Source organism: Micropterus dolomieu, linkage group LG22 (genome assembly GCF_021292245.1).
Source record: "Micropterus dolomieu isolate WLL.071019.BEF.003 ecotype Adirondacks linkage group LG22, ASM2129224v1, whole genome shotgun sequence".
NCBI lineage: Eukaryota > Metazoa > Chordata > Actinopteri > Centrarchiformes > Centrarchidae > Micropterus > Micropterus dolomieu.
This window is the reverse complement of record NC_060171.1, coordinates 8,738,030-8,765,253: the sequence shown is the minus strand read 5'-3', so window position 1 is coordinate 8,765,253 and position 27,224 is coordinate 8,738,030. Positions and strand designations below refer to the sequence as shown.

Here is a 27,224-nt window from a genome sequence, read left to right as displayed (position 1 = left end):
AATTTCGAGCAGCACACCACAAAGCTTGTTCAATCATGTTTTTATCAACTTAGAAATATAGCAAAAATTCGATCTATGTTAACTTTTAAGGACACCGAGACCATTTTACACGCCTTCATCTCATCACGCCTGGATTATTGCAACAGCCTTTTCACCTGTTTAACCCAAAAATCTATTGATCGACTCCAGACTGTCCAGAACTCAGCTGCCAGGCTTTTAACCAGAACAAAGAAATATGACCACATTACTCCTATTTTAGCTTCATTACACTGGCTCCCAGTATGTTTTAGAATTGACTTTAAAATTCTATTGATCACTTTTAAAGCCCTTCATGGCCTCTCGCCTTGTTATATTTCTGACCTTTTAGTCCCATACACACCAGCAGGTACCTTGAGATCCTCGGGCAGAGGTCTGTTGTCTGTTCCAGAGTCTTGACTGAAAACTAAAGGGGACAGAGCGTTTGCTGTCAGGGCCCCGAGGCTCTGGAACAGCCTGCCCGAGGAAATCAGGTCGGCTGAGTCAGTGAACTCTTTTACTTTTATAGGAGAGCCTTTCCCGATCTTATTTGACTTTATTTTATCTCTTTTATTTTATTGTATTTTACTAATTTTATATTATTTTTCATGCTCTTATCTTGTTTTTTTTTGTATTATTCTTTACACTTGTTAAAGCACTTTGTAACTTGTTTTTGAAAAGTGCTCTACAAATAAGGATTATTATTATTATTATTATTATTATTAAGTATCATGAAATGACACCTGTTTATTTTATTGCCAGGAAACATGGGCAACAAATTCCACTCAATCTGTGTAAGAGACTTAAACAATAGCAGCCTTTGACTGGTTACTGTGAACATCTTATAGCTTTACAAATATAGCTTTCCTGTGGAATAAACTACAAAAACAGAACAAACAGCATCTTTATAAATTTACTACAATAATAAATTAAAAATATAACATAAACATAAAAACTGCAACAAAAAAGGCTGTAGCCAAAATATTTAGGAGATAAAGGAGCACAGGCATCATGAGTCGAAGATGAACTCTGAAGTAGCTGCTTTTTGTTCTGGAAAGCTCAGGCAGGTTCTGTGGGTTTTAGGGGGGAGAAAGAGGAGTGGAGAGAGGAGAGAGAGAGGGAGAAGGGCTACAGAGAGGAGTTATAACTGACTTCAGTGAGATTTGAAAATAAGGAAAATTTTAAAAATGCAAATAGGCTACAATGTAAATTCCATGTTATACAGTTAATTGTTAATATTACATAGGCTACTATATTTATATAATTTCATATGGTTTGCCATTAGTAGGCTATAGGCCTTATATCATTTCAGTGGATTTTTTTTGTTTTTAATCTTTGTGCAGGAAGCACAGTCTACATATCTTACATGCTGCCACCGACTTTACCAGAGGAGAGAATAGCAAACACTTTAAATACGGACAGAAGGTTTTTATTTGACTTTATAAAGGTTAAAAATACGGGAGATTTACGGGGAAACATTTAACGAGTGAGAGCGGAAAAATACGGGAGAATCTCGGGGAAACGAGAGGGTTGACATGAGAGGAGTAGAGAGAGGAGTGGGGTAATGTGAGGCTACATCCACACTGCTACATTTTTAAAACAGTTTTATAACGAAAACGATCTTCTCCGTCCACAGCAGCGTTTCAGAGTTGATCTCTGTCTATATTACACTGGGCATGCGCGTGCCAATATAAAAACGAAGCAGATGGTCTACTCCACAGTAGCAGACGATTTAGCGAAAGAAGAAAGTAATACAGACCAAGAACCACACCGGGCTTTTGTCTTTTTTTCTTTTTTTTTTTGCATTGACCGACAACGAAGTGGAACTGTAGGAAAACAGAGAGAGAGATGCAGTCAGCTGATTGAGTGGCATTAGGAAACTCGCACTGAAGGATCAGTCTCTCTCTGCCTGATGTGTCTGTTAAACTCCGGTTGCATGTGAGTGAGATGAGCACAGCTGCGACAGTTTGACATGATCGCTCCTGCTTGTTGCTCCACTTGTCTGATTGCTGCTCAACTCTAATAGTAAATTATAATGTGGGCGCATTAATCCCTTCTTGTCTGAGGGCTTTGGTGCTAGCTAGCTTTGAAAACAGACAGCGTAGTGAAACATTTTAGCTGCCGTTGAAAATTTGTCTGGTGAGTATTGCATCATCTGATCGTCTTTTCTTATCGGCCTTTTTAGCGACCACCGATCAAACTAGTTAAAGCCATTATCGGCTGATTATGATCGGTAACCGATCGATCGGAGCACCCTTAGTAGCTGACCATTTGTTTACACCTCTAAGCTTAATTTTTTAACTTTCACATAGTAAACCTGGCCAACCTGCAAGCAGACATGCTGAGGCAAATAAAAAAATTAGAATTTTGATCACATCTCTGCATTGTCCTGGATTTGTGACACAAACGCTGGAATTATAGATGTACTGATAAATGTTTGTCTTCCCTCCGCAGAGCACCCGTATAGCCATCTAATCGACCCACTGAAAGATGGCGAGATCAAGTTCTTCAATCCACAGAAATTAAATGATCCACGATATGGTGAGTTGAGGTTCTCTGAAAGGGCACACTGATTTTAAGCACATATGTCCCTCTTTGGAGACCTTTTGCAGCAGACCTTTGGCAGCAATTTCTAAATATGTAAACCTATGTAAAAAATTATTTAATTAAACTTTGAGAGCCTGTACTGGTTTGCCACAAGTTCTCAGTGCACATGCGATTGGATGTGTAACCAGGGCTGTGAACGGTTAGTAAACAATTAGATTTAATTACACATTGTTTACCATGGGAAATTAAGCCTCCTTTTTTTGTTTGCTTTGTGTAGACAAGCTGCCTCTGTCCATCCGTGTCTTACTGGAGGCAGCAATTCGTAACTGTGATGGCCATTACACTAAAGAGGAAGACGTCCAGAACATTCTGGATTGGCAGCAGCAGCAGAATAAAGCAGAGGTGCCATTTTCTCCAGCGCGAGTCCTTCTCCAGGACTTCACGTGAGTTTCACAAGGATCTGGGTAAACCCCACCAAGAGCTAGCTTATTCAATCTTGCCTCATCATGATCTTTCTTTGTGTTCCTTGACAAGTTTTAAAAATCAAGTTTTAAGCTATGATCAAATGAAAATCTACTTTGAGGAACACAAGTAGAATATTCCTATAAACACCTGAAGGAAGGTTAGGTTTCATTGTTTTTCTTCTCCTGGATTCCTTTGACAGTGGGATTCCTGCCATGGTGGACCTGGCAGCCATGAGGGATGCCGTGGCAAAACATGGCATTGACCCTGGCCTGATAAACCCTAAATGCCCCACAGACCTCATCGTAGACCACTCATTACAGATAGATTATAGCAAATGGTATGTTTGCATTTATATTCTCCCTTTTTGTATTGATGGTGGCTATAGCAAGTGAGAACAAAGAGCTAAAAGAAAAAAACACATTTGACTTAATAATAAATTGTGTAATAACATTTCTTTTTTTTTTTTCACAGTGCCATACAGAATGCTCCAAACCCAGGTGGAGGGGATGGCCCAAACCAAAGCCAGGGTCCTTCCCGTTTCACACCCTCCAGGCCTCTGTCCAGAGGAGGCTCACAGTGTGGCAGCCAGCGGGGCTCCTGTAGCAAAGCTGTCTGCAGTGACCCTCCAGCCTCCTCAGGTCGTCCTCCTGCCTCTGTCCAGCAGATTGAGAATACACCTCTCCTCTGCCCTTTCCACCTGCAGCCTGTGTCTGAGTGAGTTGTAACATACATAATTGCTGATCTCTCACTAGAATTTGATGAATCGCAGGGAAATCAGTGACACTTCATTGCTTTGTTTCAGCCCTTTTGATAGAGGGCACGTGCAAGTCCTATGAGTTGACATATTATCACTGACTGACGGAGTTCCCCGTGAGCATGTTTACTTTTGCTGTGTTCTTTTTGCAGAACTGAAACGGCTCTGAAGAATCAGGAAATGGAACTGATCAGAAACAAGGAGAGGCTTCAGTTCTTTAAGGTGCAGCAAAGAGCAAATATGTTTTTGTTATGTCATATCAGACAATCTGAGCGACAATTCCTTGAAACTTCTTGGAGTCTCTAGTCCTTAGCAAAGTTAGCTGGCTGCTGGCTATAGCTTCACATTGGCCAGTGTATTTCCCAAAATGTCAGACTATTCCTCTGTGTTGTTTGTGGAGATTCTGAATGAATGTATTTATTGCTGTCTTCATATCAAAAGTAATACTTTATGCAGAATGCATTGTTTTACACTTTTTATAACAGAAATAACTAGTTTATAGCTTTTATTAGTCAAACAAAAAAAGTCAACATTTTGGCTCATGGAAATGTTCAGCTGCTTTCAGTGAAAATTAAAAGAACTTTATATCTGTCCATTTTAAAGAACATAACAAAAACTGTTTGTACCTAGAGTGAGGCACAAAGTTAAATGTTATTATGTAATTATTGCTCTTTTCCTGTCTGTCAACCAAACAGTGGTGTTCAAAAGCATTTAAGAATGTGAACGTGGTTCCTCCGGACGTTGGCACAGTCCACCAGGTGAATCTGGAGTATCTGTCCAGAGTGGTCCAGGTCAGCGACGGTTTCATCTACCCTGACAGTGTGGTGGGAACTGATTCACACACCACCATGATAAATGGCCTGGGCATCCTGGGCTGGGGTAAACCATTGTTAAACTTTAAAGTTCTTACCAGCTGTTGACGTATTTGTTGTAAACTTTGTCAAACTGGCAGCTTTCTCAAGAACTGTAACTTACAACTGTTTTTGATAGTTAATCTTTTTATTTGTCCATGGTGCTTTCCTCCACCAGGTGTTGGTGGAATCGAGTCAGAAGCCGTGATGCTGGGCCAGCCAGTGTCTTTGACCCTTCCGCAGGTGGTGGGCTGTAAACTGGTGGGCTCCATCAATCCCCTGACCACCTCCATAGACGTCGTCCTCGGTATCACAAAGGTAACACTGCTCTGCTCTCTCCGTCATCTGTTATTAGGACTTCATGTCATTTACAGGAAAAAACACTTAATCTGGCCTTTCAGTGTGTACTAATGTATCGTGTGCATTGATTTTCCAGCACTTGCGGCAAGCTGGCATCGCTGGAAAATTTGTAGAGTTTTTTGGACCTGGTGTCTCCCAGCTATCAGCTCCTGACCGAACCACCATCGCCAACATGTGTCCCGAGTACAACGCTACTGTCAGCTTCTTTCCTGTCGACCAAGTCACACTCAAGCACTTTAAAAAGACAAGTGAGTCCCCCAAGCGATACTCTCTATTGAGAGTTTTGCATAACATCGCAAATTGGTACAGCAGTTTATCCAGTCCGCTAAGTTATTCTTGGATTTATTTTTACATTTTCAATCTGAATTTACTGGGTGTTTACTGCTGTGTTCAGAAATAGTAGTTATAACTGTTAACAATACAATCACCACGTTCTGTCCTGGCATTGTTTTGGTTGTTAACTAGCGTTTCATAATTTTCCTTCCAGATTTTGCCCAAGAAAAACTTGAATTACTGGAGTCATACATGAAGGCTGTAAAACTCTTCCGAAGCTATGAAGACCCCTCAGAAGACCCCCAGTATTCTGAGGTAATGTTTCTTGTCTTCCGTCTCTAACCGTACAGTGAATGCTCAACAGGGCAGTGCCTGGCGATATAGGTAGATGTATAGTATATTTATAATTTTACGTTCATCAATAGTGCAAGTTTTTTTCCTTCAGTATTTTTTAGCATTTTACGCCTTCACGCCAGAGGCATTACATAATGCCTGGAAGGCAACATCCACTTGGACTTAAGGATGAACTGATAAAAATTTAGTTGTCAAAGGTCACTGTGACCTCACAAAACACAATTATTTTTAGCTATAACTCAAGAATTGATGACTATATTTCACAGTTGGTCTGACAATGAATTGTTGACACTCAAATCAATGTGACCTCAAAATGACCTTGACAAACATGCTTTTGGCCATAACTCAAGAATTGATGCAGTAATAACGACAACATTTCACACACATGTTTAAAGGGATAGAGCGATCAACGTCAAAGGTCAACACACTTTTTTTTGTCATTTTATAACACCATAACTCAGGAACAGAAGGGGAGATTGTGACCTTATTTCTCAGTTGTCGGACACTGAATAGGTGACACTTTTGACTCAAAGGTCACTATAGGTAAATAGGTTTTTAGCCATAATTTAATAATGAATTGGTCAATTCACACACATGTTGACTGGGACAACACAATGAGTAAGCAACGACTAGTACTGGTTTTCCTCCTTCTCATCCTTTCTGCCCTTTACTTGCTGCCTCATTGCGAATTTCGAATGTCATCGGAATGATGTGACTGCAAACAACCTTTTGAAGCGTGCCTAGCTAATCGTGATCCCGTGAGTGAGTGAGCGAGTTTCACCTCATAGAGAGGCTTCTCATCTAAAGATGAAAAAACAAAACTAAAGCACCACATTTTGTGTAGCTATATTTTATAAGAATCTATCTTAAAAATAGTAATGAAGTACGTGTGTAGCCAGTACATCTGTGATAATCCTTCATTAATCAGTTCAACAATGTGTTCCCTTGAATCATACATATGCATCACCAATATAGTGACTACTTAAATCAAGTCATTTTGGATAAAAGCGTCATCTAAATCTAAAGCTGTGGTGACTGAGCAGTGGATAAGACACATTCCTTAGGTGTGGTAGACCCGGGTTCAGTTCCCCACTGTGACAAACCAATGTGTCCCTGAGCAAGACACTTAACCCCTACTTGCTTCAGAGTTGTGCGACCTCTGACATATGTAGCAATTGTAAGTGTCAGCTAAATGTAATGTAAATGTAAATTTAGCCAAAAAATCAACTTTATACATTTTTTATTTTGTTCCTTCCAAGTATTTGCTACATACATTAGATGAGTCTGAATAGACATGGATGTAAACTTCAACTTCACTGGTTTCAGTTTGCTTGATTGAGAAGAGAGAAGAGATGTGTAATGATGATAGGAAGTGCCTAATGAGAGCCATATTTGCAAAAAATTTGCCAAGGGTGCAGCAGTAGAGAAATTGATGTTCATAATAAAGTGAAATTAAAGCCATTCATTTGTGCAGGTGATTGAGATCAACCTGAGTTCCATGGTGCCTTGTGTGAGTGGGCCGAAGAGGCCTCAGGACAGAGTGGCAGTCAGCAGCATGAAAGAAGACTTCCAGAGTTGTCTTGATGAGAAGGTAACTAAAACTTTCAAATTAATGTCTACGTCTTTACTCTGCCAGTCTTCAGACTGTACTAGACTCCATCAGATATTTTGGCTTAGGGTTATGCTGGTAATGCCTTGCAAGCATATTTTCGTTACCTCATAGATGAGTGTTATCTAACAAGCATTTTATTTTCCTTGGCTTCCCTGCAGGTTGGCTTCAAAGGCTTCCACATCTCTAAGGAAAAGCAGGACATCCGGGTTCCTTTCCTGCACGGTGGTCAGGAGTATCAGCTGGAACACGGCTCGGTGGTCATCGCTGCTGTTATCAGCTGCACCAACAACTGCAACCCATCTGTCATGCTTACTGCAGGTAAACGATTGAGTGAAAAGATGAAACTGTGCTCAGAAAACATCCCCCAATCTTATCTATAAGTGAGTCAGTCTATCAGTTGAGTCTTAGTTCCTTATTTTCTCTTCTCTGTTACGGACAAAAAACACATATGCTGCTTTGTGAAACTGTGTGTGGCTTCTTATAACAGGCCATAACCCAGCTGTTTTTGTGACTGACAGGTCTACTGGCCAAAAAGGCTGTGGAGGCGGGGCTTGTTGTCAAGCCTTACATTCGGACCAGTCTGGCTCCTGGAAGTGGCATGGTCACTCACTACCTCAACACCAGTGGAGTCCTGCCTTACTTTAGCCAGCTTGGGTAAGCCTGTGCACAGAGTGACAACACTGTACTGCACTTGATTAAAGTTTGACCAAAGGTCTAGCATTACTCAGCTTTGGTTTTGAAAGAGTTAAACATGGGGTAGGTAATTTATTTCAAAAGCATTTTTTGTTGTATTTGTTGAAATGATAAAAATCTAGCTGTCTCTTGATAAATTCTCCAACCTTGTTGCAGGACTGCTATTATACAGTTAGTTTCAGCTGGGCGTACCTAACAAACTGGAAATTCAGTGTAGGTTATTTTAGTCCAACAGTAGATGCTTATAACCCTCTAAACCATAAATTATGTTCTTCTGGATTGAGCACCAGCTATAAAATCCAACATTAAGTGTGTGTGTGTGTGTGTGTGTGTGTGTGTGTGTGTGTGTGTGTGTATAAAGTCCTCCCTAAGTTTTTAGTAACTACTGGCCAGTTTCAAACTTGTGTTTTACTAAGTTGGGTTGCACCATTTAAACTTAAGGAATGTCTTAACTAGTAAAGACTTGAGTAATGTGTAAGGAACAACAATAAGGAAACATCTATAGCGCCGTCCACTCAAAAGCAAACTATGTAAACTGGGAATCAGTGTAGCATCACAAGCTGTAACTTTTAGGGGCAGAACAATAAAAACTTCACTGCCAATCTGTTGTAAATGAAGGTAATACTTTGTTATAATTCTGTCATCACACATGGAGAAATATGTGTTTCTGAGTTGGTAGTATTCATACATATTAGAGTGAGAAATAAATATTGGATTACACAACCTAACCACTGTTATTTTGTTATTTAGGATACTGCTCTTGCTTTAATATTTATGTATATTGTATTACTTTATTTAAAACCTTCCCAGTTTATATTATTACTACTGTTAAAGGTAAAGTGGTCATATACTAACAAGCTAATGTTGGTTTTGTCAGTTGTTTCAGTTAGCACCTGGCATATATTGTATATATATCTAAGAACTAGTTTATGTGATGATGATGATGATGCCTGTTTTAAGTTATTGATGTGTAAAGTTTGATCTTATGTACAGCTGGTGCAAAAGTCTCATGTTCAGAAATACATTGCGCATAATTTGTTATTAGAAGGCAGTAACAGAAGAGAAAATAAGGAACTTCATGGTTGAGTAGTAATGTGTGCAGAGCTGCAAATTTAGACCTTCGTGCTTTATTTTAATGACAATAGTGTGGACTGTGAGGTAAAATGCGGTTGAACATGTATTAACTTTCTTGTGTCATAATTATGGGTTGTGTGTGAAAGTGGTGTCACACACAGACACAGACAGAAATCAGAGTGATTTATTCCTTTACACAACACCGTGTTTTCCTTCACACCACAGGTTTGAGGTGATTGGTTACGGCTGTGCCACCTGTGTAGGGAACACGGCTCCGCTACCAGAAGCTGTCGTGGATGCAGTCAAACAAGTAAGATCTTCATAATGCTCGTGATTCATAATGATTAAGCTGTTTTTGCAGATGTTCTTCAGCTCACAACAATTAAATCTGGATGATTTACTGTGTTTTAGGGGGACCTGGTGGCCTGCGGTGTGCTATCTGGCAACAGGCACTTTGAAGGCCGCCTGTGTGACTGCGTGCGTGCCAACTACCTGGCCTCTCCTCCGCTGGTGATTGCTTATGCTCTTGCAGGCACTGTGGGAATCGACTTTGAGAAAGAGCCTCTTGGTAAGGAAGGCCCATGCCAGGAGCTCTCTTAAGCTGCTCCTCTAAAACCTGAGGTACATCAGGGGATTTTAGGACTTTGGCGGATTACAGCGAGTGAACATTTCGTGATTCACAGTCTTGTGCAGACATGTAAAGGAGCAGTGCGGGTAATTTAAGGTCTAAACCCCCAATTAGGTATAAAAAGTATTGCAGTGAAACTAACTAAACTAAACAGAAGATGCGACATTAATTTAAGGTGTAAGCTGCAGAGTTTATTTTCTACTTTTTCAGACTGTGTAGATGTTGATACATGAGCTGTGTTTTAGCATTGATACTCTTTTTTTACAGTGCTAACATTGAGCATCGTGTTTTTGGTGCAGGTGTGACTTCAGAAGGGAAGGAGGTGTATCTCCGTGACATCTGGCCGTCCAGGGAGGAGGTCCAACTGACTGAAGAAGACACAGTCATATCCTCCATTTTTAAGGATCTCAGGGGAAGGATGGAGGTGAGGAAACAATCTTAATTAGCTTATTTATTTTGTTAATGTTTGTCTGACTTAAGTTAAGAGAATTAATGATGTAATTGTTTTTTGTTCCCACTTTGCGCTCTCTCTTCAGCAAGGTAACACATTTTGGAACAACATTGAATGTCCAGATTCTGTGGTTTTCCCCTGGGATCACAAGTCCACGTATATCCGTTCTCCTTCTTTCTTCAGCAAGTTGGTAAGTCTTCCGACCTTTGTGGCAATCATTGTTTTGCTGTGTCTCCCGATTGCACATATTGAACTACAAAACAGCAGCAGCTTAGACAATAAGTGCCTCCTCTGCTTATCTTTTGTCTCAGAGTAAAGAGGTGCCACCTCCTCAGTCGATAGAGAACGCTCATGTATTACTGTTCCTCGGGGACAAAGTGACCACAGACCACATCTCACCAGCGGGCAGCATTGCCAGGGTCAGCGCCGCTGCCAAGTACCTGCTCAGCAAACGGTCAGTTTCCTCTAAGACACAAGGAAGACCACATTTACTAACTTTATTAGTACCTTTTGTCAATTTTTGTGTTCCACCAATAGGGCCTGTTTATAATAAACACCAGTATTTTACAGAATGAGTACATGTTCACAATATATCTGAATAATATGGTGGTGAGAGAGCATGGTGCAGACACAGTGTCCTCATCACCATCCTAAATCAAGCAAGACTAGTTATATTGGCTGCGACCTGGCTGAAGCTTGTCCTACTGGTTGGAATAGTAAAGTTTCTAATTTATTTAAACATTTATGGCAAGGTTGGCGAAGATGATGCCAATCCAAAATTTGCCTAGAAATATGAATTAATTAATGAACAGTTGTTAGGGCTAAACAATGAATCGAAATTGTATTAAATATGGCTTACACATCATAATCGAGAGACTTCAGAAAACACCTTTGTTTAGTAAAGATCCCTGCAAAAATCATACCGTAATTTATTTTAATAACATTAGTCAAAGAAATCACAATTAAATGTTTTTTCAAAATCGAACAACATCGTGAACAACAGATAGTCTGTTGTCTGAATATCCCTGGACACTGTCGCTGTGCATTTATCACTGCATAAATTCAAATTTATTCACCCCTTACTTTGAATCTTTCCCTCAGCCTGACACCGCGGGAGTTCAACTCATACGGTGCTCGCAGAGGGAACGACGCAGTGATGACCAGAGGCACGTTCGCCAGCATCAAACTCCAAAATCGATTTATCGGCAAACCAGGGCCTAAAACTTTGCACATTCCTTCAGGCCAGACAGTAAGTATATTAAGACCAGTAAGGCAGATTTATTTGTGTAGTTCTCTACATATCTACTAATACAAACAACGGGCACAAGCTGGCTGTTAACGATGCTCAGATGTAGCATCATGTGTTTCTAGCATTGTCCGTTGCAGCAGGTTCAGATCAGACTAGCTGCCTTGTCAGACCTGCTGCAAAAAACATGTCCACATGTCCTCTTCCTGTTTGTCTGGTCAGCTGGATGTCTTTGAGGCAGCTGAACGCTATCAGAGAGACGGCATTCCCCTCATCATCCTGGCAGGCAAGGACTACGGCTCTGGAAACTCCAGGGACTGGGTAGCCAAAGGACCATACCTGCTGGTAAACTGCAGCGCACACACTATGCTTTCCACTGACAAAGCGACATGATAGGCAACAAGTCAGTTTCCCTTTCTTCATTTCACAATAAAGGCCATTTCAGACGGGAAGCGATTGACAGGCTCAGTACTGAGGCAGTCCCCCGAAACGGTCGCAGTCGCACAAACGCCCGCCCACTGCCAGAGTTGAATTGTCGTTAACTTTTTTTCCACGCAACGCACAGTGCATCATTGGTCAGAGACTGATCCTTGCTGTTTGTGAGTTTTCTGAATGATATAACTGTTTCTTTAACAGTTATTGCGACATAAACAGGCAATAACCTTCACCACTTTCTCTTAGTCATTAAATATAATCTAAAAACTTTACACAGCTGGAGCACCACTGTTTGACAACAGTCCATAGCTAAGCTAAACACTATGCTACTCACAGACAATTAGTTAGCGTACTAAGCTAATTTGAAAGTTAGTAGTTATTATTTAGTTATCGACTCTTTCAATAACTTCTAGAAGATATAATTTAATTCTTCCTATAGCCTGCTATAGCCAGAAAATACAGTCGTACCGGCAGGAACACAGTAGTGCACAGAAGCACTTGACATGGTTACTACTCAGTGAGTGCCTGGCATTTACTCGCTGAGCGCTTGTCTGCCTGTCTGTTAACATGAGGAGTAGCCGGCTATTTAAAAATTATATATATCCTTTGTGTGGTTCATCAACGGTGATAAATTATCCGAAAGTCCCGCAAGATGCGGACAACTCGGCACAACACCAGTGAAGCCGGGGCTCCGTCTCTTCAGCAAGTGTTCCTCTTCTGCCACTACACACACGCTACGCCTACATATTCGCACCAGTGTTAGGATTACAATTTTGGATTTATTCCCGCACTTTAAAAACATTTATTGAAAGTTTTATTCTTTTTATGTTTATTTACAGCATTAAACACTGATATGTATATTGTAATAGACTGTACATTAACTTAGTGGGAGAAAACTGGTATTTCTATGTAAAATCAGATGTTGAACACCTTCATATCCCCAAAATGGCATGATCCTTGTTTCACTGCGAAGCCTAGACTGTGAGATTGACAGTCTAATCAGGCTCCGCCCATCGAAGCATTGAATCTTCGACTATATGGGGTCAGCCCTAGAAATATTCTCGCCTCGCTTGTTGTTTTTGCCGCTTACCTGCTTCTCTGCGGGTTGACAGGGGGTACGTGCGGTCATCGCTGAGAGCTTTGAGAAGCTGCACAAGAACCAGCTGGTGGGAATGGGCATCATGCCGCTCCAGTTCCTGCCCGGCCAGAACGCAGACTCACTTGAGCTCAGTGGGAAGGAGAGGTTCACCATCACCGCGCCAGACAGCCTGAGTCCGAGGCAGCAGCTCACTGTCAAGGTAGGCAACAAGCCGTCATTCCTGAGCTGTGATACTAAAACTAAGATTAATTGATTCATCAAACTATCAGAAACATGTCTTTTTGTTTAACTGTTTGTTTATAATGTATATACTGATACTGAGTGGATTATCCTGGTGAAATAAAATTAATTGATCTATGTTCTATGTGGAAAGATCTATCGTCAACACCAAAGAATATATAACTAATAAATACAATGTTTGATGGGGCCAAAAATAAAAAGGCATGACATTATCGCCATTATAGCAAACAATTATTTATATACACACTCATCAGACACAAAGCAACTTAATCATCCCATCTGCTGTCGTATTTTGGTCTACAGCAACTCTTGAGAAAAATATGTAGCTGCCAGGTGTTTGACTGCCATCACCAGCTAGTGGCTAACTTAGTCATTCTGGCGTATTGCTGGGTGATAGCATACAATAAATGTGCTTTAAAACCTAAACAGTTTGGTTAAAGAGGCTGAAAAGCTCTGTAAAGCTGGACATTTGGGTGATAGTGCTCTGTGGCTTCATCAGTGAGAGTGACCACTTTCACATTACACATTTTATTCAACGTTAATTTAAAAACATACAGATTAATGCAATTTAAAAGTGTGTATTCTTTGATTAGGGAAATGTGTATTCACTAACTCAACCATTAAACAGTCACCCAATTTATTCTGTCTTTTATAGCTAAACTTAAATTATTACATAGTTTCATACCAAAACAATATGTAAGCACTTATTATGGCGGAGTGATACTGTAAAATATCCTTAATCCAGTGCAGTTTCATGTTAATAAAGGAGTTGTTTCTCTGTTGTCTTGCAGACTAGCCAAGGAAAGTCCTTCTTCGTTACTGCACTGTTTGACACTGAGATGGAAGTTATATTTTTCCGACACGGAGGGCTTCTTAGATATGTCGCTCGGACTTGGCTCTGAAACAACCTGCTGCACGACAGCCCAAGCCTACTGAACTACGTTCATGAACAGCAGATCTCATCATTTCACCAGTTTGTGTTCAGCATGGGCAAAAAAAAACTGCTCATCGGAGCAACATAAAGGCTGATGAATTGTCTCTTTGAGCTGGATGAATGTCTCCAGACTTTTTGGGAGTCACGAGACGTCAGTGTTCAGACCTGTACCCGAACTGCTTCTCCGTCACTACACATGCCAGTCTCTACATTTCCAACAGCAGCGTTTCTCCTCACAAGACAGTCAAAACAAGCGCAGGAAGGAGTGGTGACATTCAGTTTGCAGAGGGGGACATTTCTTTCATCGTGGAGTTGTGCCAAGAAGAAATGAATCCCGTGTGCTTCTATTGTTTAAGTCAAGAAAAAAATAACAACCCTGTCTAGAGAGGCTAACATGGTGCTAGGTACTACAGCATGAATATATTGTTTTTAAGCGTGCAGTAAAGCTTGTTTTCCCAACATCCAAGTAAATTTTGTGAATTGCAAAAATTTGCAGAATTGATGTCACTTGCCCATAGTTGTTATTGGGGCCAAACAATCTTATGTAAATGAAACTTCTGTTAATATTTCTTTAATCAAATTGCTATTTGCAGAAAGTACAATTGCCTCCTAATACACTCAATTTTTATTATGTGGAAAATGTGAAATCTTTTTTTTTTTTTTGCTGTTGGTTGTATCATTAAGCTCCCTACATAAAGATGTCTACAACGAACAGTCTTCTGCGTCACATTAAAGGTAAATGTTTTTCAGCCTAAAGAAACGGCAAAGTTCAATCCACAAAGCTGCAGATTCTGCTCTTCCAGAACAGGAGCATTATTTCTACTGCATATGTGAAAACGGCTGTATAAAAGCCTTTTGAGCGCCAAATCAGATGGCCCCAAGTGGTCTCTTGAGTCAGCATGAGGGCTAAAGACTTAAAGTTTGAAAATGAAAAAATCTGGGTATGTCGAGTTAGAAAGATGTGAGCATACCAAAAACTCTGTAGCCCGCTCCTCATCTCTGCATAAGGCTACATAAACCTCTATTAGCTTAACACACCCGAACACTGTCTGCTTGCAGGTTGTGGGTAATGTAGGTGCAAGGTTTTGTCAAAGAAGAAGAATGCGTGGAATAAAAAATGTTATCTGGTTTAGAAAATGTTAAACCGGTGGATTACCTACTTTTAAAGTTAGCCTCAGTCAAACAAGTTACAATTACAGCAAAATAATAAATATTATAACAGAAGTAAAGAAGAGTCAAAGTCCGCAAACCTGACTCAGCAATTTCCATTACACAGCAATATCTAACGTTTGCTAACAGTAGCTACTGGCCATATCAGACCAAGTAAAGCTTAAGCAGCAAAACCTCTACATTGAACTTTGAATTGAACTGAGAATTGTGCATTTTATTGATAATTATTTCTATTACAACTATTTCTGCTTTTAAAGTAATAGTTCAACATTTATTTGGTGAAATTTGTCAATTTGCTCTCTGACAGAGAGTTAGATGAAAAGATTGATAATCACTTGTGTCTGTATGCAAAATATGAAAATTGTTTCCCTTGCACAGAGGAAGGCGAGCCGTTATCCCTGTCCTCAGTCTTTGTCCTAAGCTAAGCGGCTGCTAGATGTACCTCCATATTTATGGTACAGTCATGAAAGTGGTGTCAATCGTCTCATCTAACTACTCGACAAGAAAGTAAATAACTATTTCCCAAAAATGTCAGACTTTTTGTTTAAACAGTCTCACTTTAACAACTGGACTCATTATTTGATACCTCATCCTGTCGCTGAATGTGATGTGGCATTTTTACATGTGAAGATTAAAGCTGCAAGTGGAAGTGACAAGTGGAATCATCATAACGCTTTCATCACCTCGGTGCTTCTTGTGACACTGTACAACGGGGATCAGTTCATCTTCACCTCTGTCAGACTAATTAAATATTGCAAAAGCTCCTTGCATGAGGAGATCAAATCAGTCCTAGTGAGAAATGATGCTTTATCATTTACCAACTTTTGTTAAATTGGACAAGAACCCTCCATATAATACAGGTATTCTTTAGTTTATATCCATCACAAATTACAAGTATTGAGGTTCATTCTGACATCATTCTTTTGTGTAAGCTGAGTATGATTTAATTTGTGTGCATGTTCAAACCATCTTGACATAGTAAAGAGTATTGTGGATTGGAGCCTTTATGCATTTAGATTTTGTAGAGCACATGGTAGTGCTGGCTGGCTGAAGTTATTTATCGATAAACTATTTTGTAATATGTTGAAAACATTAACTGTGTGAAACTGTTGCAGAACTGTGTAGTTTTTTGTTATTTTAAAGAGTGAACAAAGACAATGTCTTGTCCAATCTGCCAGAACAAGCAGCTGCCATGTAATGACATGCGAAGATCTGATAGTTTTACTTCATATTACAGGACATGTAGGGTTTTTCAGGTTCCTCAGCCTGGCCAGTCCATCTTCACAGTTTGCCTTCTTAGTTTGAGCAGGTTGTTTTAGTTAGTTATATATCTGGATGGAACAACATTTTGAACTGAAGTGTGCGGCATTACAATGTGAAAGCTGTACCTGTAATATCGTCATCACGTGTAGCAGCTAACTGGTCTGTTGCTGCTGCTTCCCATTGTCCCTAAGATGTCTGTAACTCTGAATTAGATTGTACATAGTTACTAATAAATGGTGAAGCAAAGCTGTCAGGGTGCTCTGTTAAAGGGTAACTTCAAAGATTTTACACATAAAGGTTTACTAATAATGGGGAGAGGTACTCAGACTTTAACAAAATATGTTATTGGTGAATTGCAATATGGAAAATGGATAGGCTCAAATGTTTTTATTTGACTTATACTAGCAACTAAAAGTCAGAATATAAAATGACAGACTTTATTGCATTTGTAATAAATTGCAGAACCGGTCATCAAGCTATCGAAAACTTTTTTTTCTTCCTACAGTGGAAGATGAGTGAGCCAATTACAATAACTATGCATTATAGCTATAGCTAGATACTGGATTTTCTAAGCAACAACTGCAAATATTCATTTTAATGGCATAAATCTAAACTAAACAAGCATTTTTCTCAAAAAAGGATATCAAATTTGGTTATTGAAGAACTCAACCAAGATCTGTACTGACCAAACTTTACAGTTGAAAAGTCTGTACTGGAGATATGGTTACCTTAAATACTGTATATATATCTTTGGCATATTTGTAATGTAATTTTTTCTTACTTACCAACATATAAGTTAATAAGCTAACATATCACTCCAGCCAATTTAGAGACTAATTGGGTGTAATTTTACTTAATTTAGTCTTAATATGGTTTATCTATAACCTTAAAGACCTCTCAGTGACCAGTTGCAAAAACTCCAACAGCAGTGTATGTTCCAAATAAAGATTGATTATTACCCTGTTATCAAAATGTATTAATTTTAAGATACAAAGCACCAAAAGGAACTGGCTTGGTCTCATTCACAAACTCACTCACCTACGTTTAGCAGGCTTTCTCAAGGGGGAGCTGTTCATTCATTATCCACCCAATTGTGCACCTGCTAACCTGCAGGAAAGATGGAAAAGAAAAGAGAAAAGCAGCAGCTGTAGTAGAATGTAGTAAGAACATTTTGTTATCTACTTAAAAAACTGTATCCTCAACACCAATCACACATCAGTAGTCTTTTTGAATCCAATCAAAAGCTTGTTTACTTACAATGTCAGGCTAAGAAAACAACTCAAGTGGAGAAATAACACGCTGAAGTCCTGAATGAAATTTCCAAGTGTAAACAGTGCAACTTTTATTGATTGGTTTTAAAAGAAATTTCTATGACACGGTGCACATTGCTGACATTGCTCTGCACATTGACAAGTGATGGCATACAGATACTTATGAGTCCGCACTAACAACAGGTTTTATGCGTGCTAACAGTTGAAAACAAGCGTTCAACTAATTGTACAAAAATAAAAAACGTGCACAGAAATGTCTGCAAGTTAGGTGATGACATACACTGTAGGTCATCCCTACACGGCTTCAATTTATGTGCGCGTAAATGTGAAATTAAAGCTGAAATCAAAAAATAGCAGCCCAGCCATAGGACGCTGTGACACGGGCTTGTTACCGTTTGATGTTAAAACTCTACTTGTCAAACTGCAGACCGAGTCTTTAGGGAAGCATCAGGTTCACTATGACATCAGTACGTTTAGTGTTTGACATTAAGCTCATGTTTTGGAGTCAGTATGAGCCCAGTCCAGCTTTATTCTTTTTTCCTTTTTTTTTTTTTCCAAGGACCATTCCAGTGTTATTTGCACGTTGTTGCCCATTCACTAGATATTACACACAGTATTGTTTAGTGCTGAAATTATTAGCCGAACAACAGACAATCTTTTATAATTACTCGGCCCTTGTTATGCAAAAATGCCCAACATTAGCTTGTTCCACTTTCTTAAATGTGAGGATTTGCTTCTTTTCGGTTTTATATCATTGTAAATTAAAGGTACCCTGTAGGTTGTTTTTGCAAACAAAGTTATGTTTACAGTTTCTCACCAAACTGTGCATCTTACAGGTCTGACAAATGCGTTAAATGCATTTCCTTCCTCACAATAAAGACATTTGCAGACTGCAGAGAGTGTTTCTGTGAGGAATTTGAAATCTACATTGTTTGCGTCCATGTTTACTAGCTAGCAGCATTCTTTCTTGCCTTTGTCGTCATATTTTTGCCTTTCTTATGTTCATCATTAGAAAAGCAAGAAATCATCCGCTGGAAGGCATATCACATCACCCGCAAGCTACTAACAAAAATGGGAAGCCAACAAACTCATAGGCTACAACTGGTCAAAAACTCCACAGGGTACCTTTAAAACTCAAACTGTTAGATAAAACAATTTTGTCACATTGGCCTCCAGGAGACAGTGGAACTTTTCATTATTTTGCAACATTTTACAGACTACACAATTGTAAGAATCTGTTAATCTATCAAGTGTTAGTTGAGGTCCTAACTTTTAAATTACTACCAAACAAACTTCATAGCAGGACTCAGAATCCTACCATACAGGCAGCCTTTGGTTTCCATTCATTTCACTACAGCAGCACAAGACTTTCTTTAAAAGGCTAACCCATACATGTCAGAATTTACTGTATTTTTCTCAAAGCCACTGGTGCTTGGTAATGCCCTAAAGAGAGTCATCTAACACTTACAGTACTGAATTACCAAACAACAATGACACAACTTTGACAAAAACACTCTGACGTGACGTTCACTGTGAGGATTACTTGTTTCAAGTCCCTGCATGTTGATTTTCATACAGTAGTGAGTCCAAAGACTGTCTGGAAGGTAGGAGAAAACATAAAATAAAAACAACTTTGCAGTTACAAGCAAGAATGTAGAGGGAAAACAACACTTAATTTGTAGTAAATGGGCTTAAACATGAAACCACCAGTATTATTCTTTAACCTCAGCATTGACACTTATATCATTATGGCTGGAAGAAACAAGCCTCTGCACTGCCCACAGCTGTGTGAAACTTTCTCCCAAAGTGGATAATACCAAAAACACCATTCTGACTTAAAAGGCACAGACATGTGTAGTTATAAGAGTAAAGTTTGTACTATGATTGAAATCATATCTAAAACATTAAACCCACAAGCTTGACCTACAATGCAACCCTTGACCACAGCTGTAGACCCTGCTAATCTAATGCCTTTCAATACCCATGCACCCCCTTCCCACAGCATCAATAGTATTTTAAATCTGAAAGAAAAGAAAACACAGTTGGTTCTGAAGTATTTTATCCACCTGGTGGAAGTGCTCAATTTTTTTTTTATTCATTTAACTGTTTTATCCCTTTGAGTCATTAAAAAGAAGAAACAGAGCGAGATCTCTTGGCCACTTTCTTCATCTGGGTCCCCAGAAATATTTGATGAGAGAGCAGCCGCGCTGTAAACAATTAACCATTGCTGATGAAGGAGCTCCTGATCACACAAGGGAGAAAATCCTGAGAACAACAGACTCGGTTCATTTCCCTTCTCTTGTGGAAATTAATGGAATCATTTATCTACACTTTCTTCTTTTTCTCGTGTGTCCTTAACTTTGTGTATGCAAACTCTTTTCATCTAATAAGAAAATATTTGTGGAAGGTTAAATGAAAATATACAATTATTAATACAATAGAGTACAGAGTTATATGTTAAAGGTGATAAAAAAAAACAGGTTGATTGTATCTCCCTTTACAATACACGCATTTTCCTTGGTTTAAAGGCAAGAGGTAAAGTGTATAAGAAAAAGGCAGCCTGTTTTGTCGTCCACAAGGCTGGGGCTCGAGGATTAGGCGATTGCTTTTGCTTCTGGTAAGAAAGCCTCCCAGTATTTTATCAGCTGGAGAGAGAAAAAAGAAAGAGACAACAGTGACAGGTTCGTTAATAACTGACAGACATTAAGTGGTTAATATTTAGAATTTATAACAGATGCTTTGCATCTTTCCTAGTTATGTGTCCCACTTCAAGCAAAAGTGTGATGAGTAGTTTTTCTCTGTTATTACAGAATTGAAAATTGAACATTTATGGGTTTTGGAACATTGGTTGAACAAAATAAGCAATTTGAAGACATTACTTTGTGTTCTTGAAACTTTGGAAGAGCCTTTTTTAATACGGGTTCGTTACTTGCAGCCCTAATCTTTCCTTTTCCTATCTTCATGTAAAAAACATCTTTCATGTCTCGCTCCTTAGCTCATGTTTTATTCCTTTCCTAAAATACATTCCAATTTTAAATAAATATCCCTTCTATAGTCCCAGAACAATTGTAGCTGACTACAGGATTACAAATATGTAAATACAATTTTATTATGTTGATATTGCAACTACAAAGTGGGATTAATAGCCATTATTAAATTCATTATTAAATTGTATCGCCATAATGGGATTTGACCTGAATTAGTATGGCTAATTAAAATTCTAATTACATATATGTAATCCTGTAAATTGTAGGACACACCTTCAGTAGAGGACCACGGGATCATCGAGTGGCCATTATCACTAGATACCCTCTCCCAAGGAAGTCCCCGCCGAGACTGATCAAGTCTCAGGGTGTGTCCCATGCCCAATTAGCTGTGTTTTTTGCATTAAAGGTTGGTTAAGGCCGCACTTTTTCCACTCTTTTCCATTTGATGATTTATAAATTCAAACATATTGTACTGCTGTTTTTGTGAAGTCTTTCTGGATAAGATCACCGGCTAAGTGTCTAAAATGTAAAACATGACGTAGTCAAAACAATGACTGCCAGAGTTGGAAAAGCTTTCTCAATATCAAAACTATTTATAAATGTACATTTAACTCGTTTGACAAGAAAATTATCGAAATATTAAAATATTCATGTTTGACTAGAGAAGCACTCACCTGTTGCTGAGACTGAAGCAGAGACTCCAAGTACTTAATTATCTGTCTTTTGAAATTCTTGGCCTTTTCTTTCTGTATGATTTAATAAAAAAAATGTCATCAGTAATGACAAATGCTTTCTGCTGTAGAGTAACTGTTGTGAATGCAACAAAGGATAAACATCAGTACCTCAAAGCGGACGACTTCCTTGCGCACGGTGGCAGAAACTCTGTCAAAATCTCTCTCATACTGCGTCACTTTGGCCTCCCACTATTAATAGGAGAGGAAAACTTTAAAGTCCTGTAGTATAGAAGATCATTCATGACAGGATATTAAAAAAAGGAGGACATGCAAAAAATAATAAATGACGTTAACAGTAAGTTAAAAATGAATTTTTCAGTTAGAATTATAATAGTAGGTTAAAGTTGTGTCACAGTATCTCATACTAAGAAATTCCATTTTTAAGCAAAGATTTTGAGATTAATTGAATTTTTGATTCACTATCTCAAAATAGTGACTTCAAGACTCATAATCTCTACTTTGAAAAACCGAATTTCACTTATTATTTCTAAATTTTGACTTACTGTGAATATTTTTATCACTTCTTTTTTTTACCGTCATGCAGCAATTGAGCCTCTACACAATCCATTAGATATTAAGGGAAGAGAGACAATGATCATTTTTCTTGCAAGCAGCCCATGTTTGTTAAAGTGATGTGCTCTCCAGTAAATATTGACGATTAAAAAAAGATTCAAATGCTAAACATTTTGCTAAAATTTTCAGCACTTCCTTACCAGGACAAAGAAAGTGAGCATATGTTGCTTAAGCGCAGCATGAAGACCAATTTCTACTGCTGTATTGAATATACGCTGTAGGTACCCTGTAGTTTGACAGGCACATGCCCAAAAATTTAACTAAAGTTCGATGCGACACTCCTTCTCTCTTTTCTGTGCTTTTATAATTTCACTAAAAGCTAAACACTAAAAACTGCTGTTCACATCGATTAGCTCCAACATGATCCACTCAGTTTCAGTTGCTATTGTTTGTAGTAGCCTACACCAACAACTACAGTGAACCCCACCGCCAACTAGCTCACGGTGGCGTGGCTATGTGCGTAATCACTGGCTTAGCCTCGCGCTGATGTATAAATTGGGAGTGAGTTCGTGTTGATTATTTTATTAAAAACAAGACTATGAAAAATTAAAAATTTTAAATCTAATATATTGGCTTTACTGTATCATGACAATAACCAAGGTAATAGAAAAAATGTGACTCCATTTGTTTCATTGTGCTCCCCGTTTCTGATGACAGGAACAAAATTATCCAGGAACAAACCGAAGCACTTCCAGGCATTCCAGTTATTTTCACGGTGATCATTCTGGCCAATGTTTGTACCTCAGCAATCTCCTCTTTGGCCAGCTGCAGTTTGTCTGGTTTGTTGGCCCACAGCAATTTGGCCTCAGTCTCCCTCTTCTTCTGTAACACTGTCTGAGCATCCTGCCAACGCTGCCACGCCTTCATCCGGTGATCAAACGACCCCTGCAGGTCACAAACACACACAGGATCATATCATGTTTATGTTTGTAGCTGAGGAACAACAGTCCAAATAAATGTCATGCCTTTAGTCAGTACATTTTTCTTGCGGGAGCAGTTACATGTTATTGTTTTAACCACCATTAGATTAAAATCAGAAGTTAACCATTAGCCTTTAAATATATGAGTGAATAGGCTGCTCAGATAACATGGGCAAGACTAAAGCACAACAACACTGATACATAACATCCTTCTCGGTCTTAGTTCTTAACTGGCATTTCTTCTTGTCCCTGAAACTACTTTCCTCTGGCAAAGATTTTCCTTACGAGTATTCAATACAACTACTTGGACTAAATTAAAATGACAGACTTGACCTCACTGCTTAAGAGAGTAAGCCACCGATGGACGGACAGGCTTGAAGTTTTTAGATTGTAACGAAAGTAACAAAATTGCACAGCAATGAAATTGAACTACTTCAAATTGGTGTTTAAATTTCACTTAGATAGGCCTCAATTTACCTCCTAACCTTTGTTTTTTTTTAAAAATAAAATAATGAATACTTCACTATGCAGAATTAGCTTTGACATCCAGTAATTCATTTTAATAAATTAGTAATTAGAACAGATTTTCTCAGTACCCTCACGGCTCCAAGCAGGCGGATGTAATCTGCGATGACTTCAGCAAAGCCGAAGGTGTCGTTTGCCGCCTGGTCCTGGTGCAACTGCTCCATCTTGTCCTCCACCTCTGCCAGCTGAGAGAGAGCTCGGGACAGAGCGGTGTTGTCCTCTGCGCTACCCAGCATGGCTGTGCTTTTGGCAAAGCTTGCTGTATTTAACGACAGCTCTGAAGGGGAAGATCGAGCCAAACATTAAGGCAAACAGAGGCATTTTCCTCCATGTACACCAAACACCAATTACAAAAAAGTGATCATATACAAACTACTTTCTGGGCATGGTTTTGGGTAAAAAATAGCCCTTATCTTGCAGCACACTGGCAAAGAGATAGTTATCTTAGCTTTTTTGTCTCCGTTTAGGCTTTAGCGAAAGTTCTGAAGGCAAATCTTTAAGTGGTTGGAAGGGAGACAACGAACCTTTCCTGTGAATGACCAGAGATTCGACCAGCGCATGGAGCTTCCTGAAGTGCTGGTCTGCAGACTCCATCTCCTGCAGCTTCTCCTCAAACCACTGCAGTGAAACACACAGTTAGTACAACTCCATCATCGAGGCCCCTGTGTGTTCTACATGTTTAGATCCCACTGTTGTTCCACAGGTTAATTTCTAAGCAAAGTTTTAGTGTTTTTGTTAGTATAAAAAACACACGTCTGTTATGTCAGTGAAGACTGAGCTCGATGACATTACAAGCTACATTACAGAGGATAAATCACACAACTGTGTAAATCAAAAACATTTTAAGTCACACTAAAGCCTCTTGGAGCAATTCCTTAAACCCTACAGGAAGCTGTCCATTTTGAATATAATCGTCATTTGTGGCGATTTAAAGGTTACGTACTTTAACGGACTCCTCCTTATTAATCTGGTTGACTTCATATTTTTGCTATGTAATCTAAAGGCACTGACGATAAAAAGTAGTGCTATCTGTGACTTTTAGTTGAAGGGCTTGCCCGTGGCGAAAATTGATGATTTGCCAACAAACAAGAAGTTTTTCTCAGCTTAGTCTGCACTTGATGGACTGGGACATAACGTATAATTTGCAGGTGTTCTCTAGCGCCACAGGAAACAGAAAGTGATGTTGACCTCCTTTGTGAGGTGTCCAAAACGTGTGATAATTCAAAGTTGTGTCTCTCGACTTCCGGCCACTGCCCCGCAACACAACTGATGCACGCCACGCTGCGAGGGCGTGTCCAAGACTGCTTGCAGCTTTAATTCAATTTAAATCCTTTTACAGATTTTCTGGATTTATACAAGAACCCTGCTCCCACATTTATGCAAGCTATAACTCTTTGGTGCTTTCAGCGTGGGGTAACCTCAAAACACATCGGGAATCCAGTGCAGTTTAACGTACTTATGTTCTTTTGTATTTACTCAGCTGGAATAAACATTTAATTATTCATAGATGTGGTAATTTCAGGTCAGATCAAGAGGAAATCAGTGTCACACCAGCTTCTGATGAACAGGGTCTTTGATTAGTGTGACTGGTTGCCTCACTTACTATCTATTAAATATACAGTTATGTTAGCTTGCATTACCGCATACAAAAATAGCACTGGACACAAAGGTTCAATCAATGCACCACCAGATCAGTTTACAAAAGAATGCATTGGCCAGTCATCAGTACTGGGTCATAACAAAAGAAAGCAGGTTTTGTTTTCTCAGTGCAATGAGTTAACAGACTGATGGCAAGCCATTCTGTACCTAATATGTTCTGGTACTGTACTGTTTAGTGCTTCATCCTGACTGTGCTCAAACTGTGAGATTGATATGTTCTGCTTTTTACTGGAAAATGCTGATTTCCTCATTAGAAAAATGATCTGTTACACAAGAGCTTCTAGGGAATAAAAGACCGTTGTGAACAGAAGGAGTGTCTGTTTACAGTTGAACTCACCACATCTGACTCATTCATCTTGATGGTCATTTTACTGACAGCATCTGTTGCTTTGTTGATCATTTTCAAGAAGCCAGCGCCGCTCAGAGCCTGCGTACTCACTGCTCTGGGTAACTAAGGACACACACACATATTATGATACAGAACCAGACTGAACTTAAAAAATATAGTAAAATTTCAGAAACACAAAGGGAAGTAGTGGAAGTAAGTAGTAAATACAAATGGCAGAGGAAAAATACATCCCTCTGAAAGTGTTCCCTCAATTCAAACAAACATTTTTAGATGTAATAAAGATAATTTAGTCAACAAATTATTATTAAGTGAAGTTGTGTGCCAGGCGATTTTATAGACTTTAAAGAGTACAGTATTTCACAGGTGCTCAGGCATAAAACTAAATAAATGTTTGTCTTATAAAATGGCACCCAGGCTCAGGGCTCTCCAAACTCAATTTCAACTTACTTCTTCTCTTTCCAGGAACTCTCTGACATCAGGATCCTGAAGAAGTGATGGATGATTTACCACCCGCTGAAGATACCTTTAGAATGGGAAAAGGGGGAAATAAACCCTCACTTTCCTTCTTTCTATGATCAAACAACATTATAACAGCTTTAATGTTTAGCAGAGATTTGAGCATCCGATTTAAAGGTGGGATTCTCGCATCTTTAATGAATAAAGTGTTTCAAACTTTTGCGCATTCTTTCAGAGCCAAAGCCAACGCCTGGCTGATTCCAACACCAACAATCTGGTTGATCACTTCAATCATATCTGCTTGTCGTCACTAAATATTACTGCTCCTCTAAAGGTTAGGCCTACGTCTAAAGCTAGTAAGCAACCCTGGATAAATGACAGCATTCGCAGCCTAAAAAGGGAATGCAGGAAAGCAGAGCGCAGATGGAAAAAATCCAGTCTCCAAGTCCATTACCTCAGTCTGAAGGATTTATCTAACTACAATAACATGGTTAAGGATGCGAGAACGCACTATTTTTCTGAACTCATTACTACACATAAACACAATCCCAGGTTTCTGTTTAAGACTGTGGATCAGCTGGTAAACCCAACCCCTCCTTGTGCCTCAGCTGGAAGTAATGATGACTGAATTGTATTTATCTTATTTTACCAATAAGGTGGTGTCAATCAGAGACTCTATTACCCCCGCGGCCTCTTACTCAGAGGTTCCTCACCAGCAACAAGAGAGTTTTAACCAGTTTTATCCCATCGACTTGTCTGAGCATTTAAAAACAGTATCACAAATGAGAGTGTCCTCCAGCCCACTTGATGTAATACCTACAAAGTTTTTACTGAAAGTAATTGATTCTGTTGGGCCCCATTTGATCTCTGATCGCTGTTTTCAACAGCTCCCTATCTTCTGGTTGTGTCCCTGATTATTTTAAAACGGCTTGTGTGAACCCACTTTTAAAGAAACCTGGTTTAGATCCCTCCCTCCCACATAATTTTAGACCAATTTCAAAACTGCCTTTTATTGCAAAGATTCTAGAAAGAATTGTGTCCAAACAGCTGCTCACTGTACTGGAAAATAACAAATTATTTGAAAAGTTTCAATCTGGTTTCAGGAAGTACCACAGCACTGAGACTGCCCTGCTTAAAGTAACCAATGACCTTTTAATGTCTGCTGATGAAGGCATGTGCTCAGTCCTGGTACTCCTGGGCCTTAGCGCTGCTTTTGACACCATTGATCACAACATCATGTTAGACAGACTGAGGCACTGGGTGGGGATCTCTGGTACTGCCCTAGA

General features: G+C 39.2%; 2 protein-coding genes across 4 annotated transcripts in view; one reads left to right on the top strand and one right to left on the bottom strand.

Moving 5' to 3' along the window:
• The window catches only part of ireb2 (iron-responsive element binding protein 2), a 20,003-nt gene extending 3,293 nt beyond the window's left edge, over nt 1-16,710 (top strand). The window contains exons 2-22 of the mRNA XM_046037578.1: nt 2,470-2,556; nt 2,840-3,005; nt 3,227-3,364; nt 3,499-3,741; nt 3,934-4,003; nt 4,477-4,660; nt 4,811-4,950; nt 5,069-5,240; nt 5,480-5,580; nt 7,094-7,210; nt 7,390-7,549; nt 7,750-7,885; nt 9,224-9,308; nt 9,410-9,566; nt 9,926-10,050; nt 10,163-10,267; nt 10,389-10,531; nt 11,179-11,326; nt 11,546-11,668; nt 12,871-13,056; nt 13,889-16,710. Of these exons, the coding sequence (XP_045893534.1) occupies nt 2,470-2,556; nt 2,840-3,005; nt 3,227-3,364; nt 3,499-3,741; nt 3,934-4,003; nt 4,477-4,660; nt 4,811-4,950; nt 5,069-5,240; nt 5,480-5,580; nt 7,094-7,210; nt 7,390-7,549; nt 7,750-7,885; nt 9,224-9,308; nt 9,410-9,566; nt 9,926-10,050; nt 10,163-10,267; nt 10,389-10,531; nt 11,179-11,326; nt 11,546-11,668; nt 12,871-13,056; nt 13,889-13,999 (2,897 nt within the window). The 3' untranslated portion in view covers nt 14,000-16,710. The remainder of the gene's footprint in view (nt 1-2,469; nt 2,557-2,839; nt 3,006-3,226; nt 3,365-3,498; nt 3,742-3,933; nt 4,004-4,476; nt 4,661-4,810; nt 4,951-5,068; nt 5,241-5,479; nt 5,581-7,093; nt 7,211-7,389; nt 7,550-7,749; nt 7,886-9,223; nt 9,309-9,409; nt 9,567-9,925; nt 10,051-10,162; nt 10,268-10,388; nt 10,532-11,178; nt 11,327-11,545; nt 11,669-12,870; nt 13,057-13,888) is intronic.
• Nucleotides 16,711-17,776: 1,066 nt separating this feature from the next.
• The window catches only part of snx1a (sorting nexin 1a), a 41,047-nt gene continuing 31,599 nt past the window's right edge, over nt 17,777-27,224 (bottom strand). For all 3 annotated transcript variants that reach the window (XM_046037582.1, XM_046037579.1, XM_046037580.1), the window contains 8 exons: nt 25,930-26,005; nt 25,471-25,584; nt 23,999-24,092; nt 23,546-23,751; nt 22,771-22,914; nt 21,565-21,645; nt 21,397-21,468; nt 17,777-20,380 (listed from right to left, as the gene is read on the bottom strand). In XM_046037582.1, the coding sequence (XP_045893538.1) occupies nt 20,330-20,380; nt 21,397-21,468; nt 21,565-21,645; nt 22,771-22,914; nt 23,546-23,751; nt 23,999-24,092; nt 25,471-25,584; nt 25,930-26,005 (838 nt within the window). In that variant the 3' untranslated portion in view covers nt 17,777-20,329. The remainder of the gene's footprint in view (nt 20,381-21,396; nt 21,469-21,564; nt 21,646-22,770; nt 22,915-23,545; nt 23,752-23,998; nt 24,093-25,470; nt 25,585-25,929; nt 26,006-27,224) is intronic.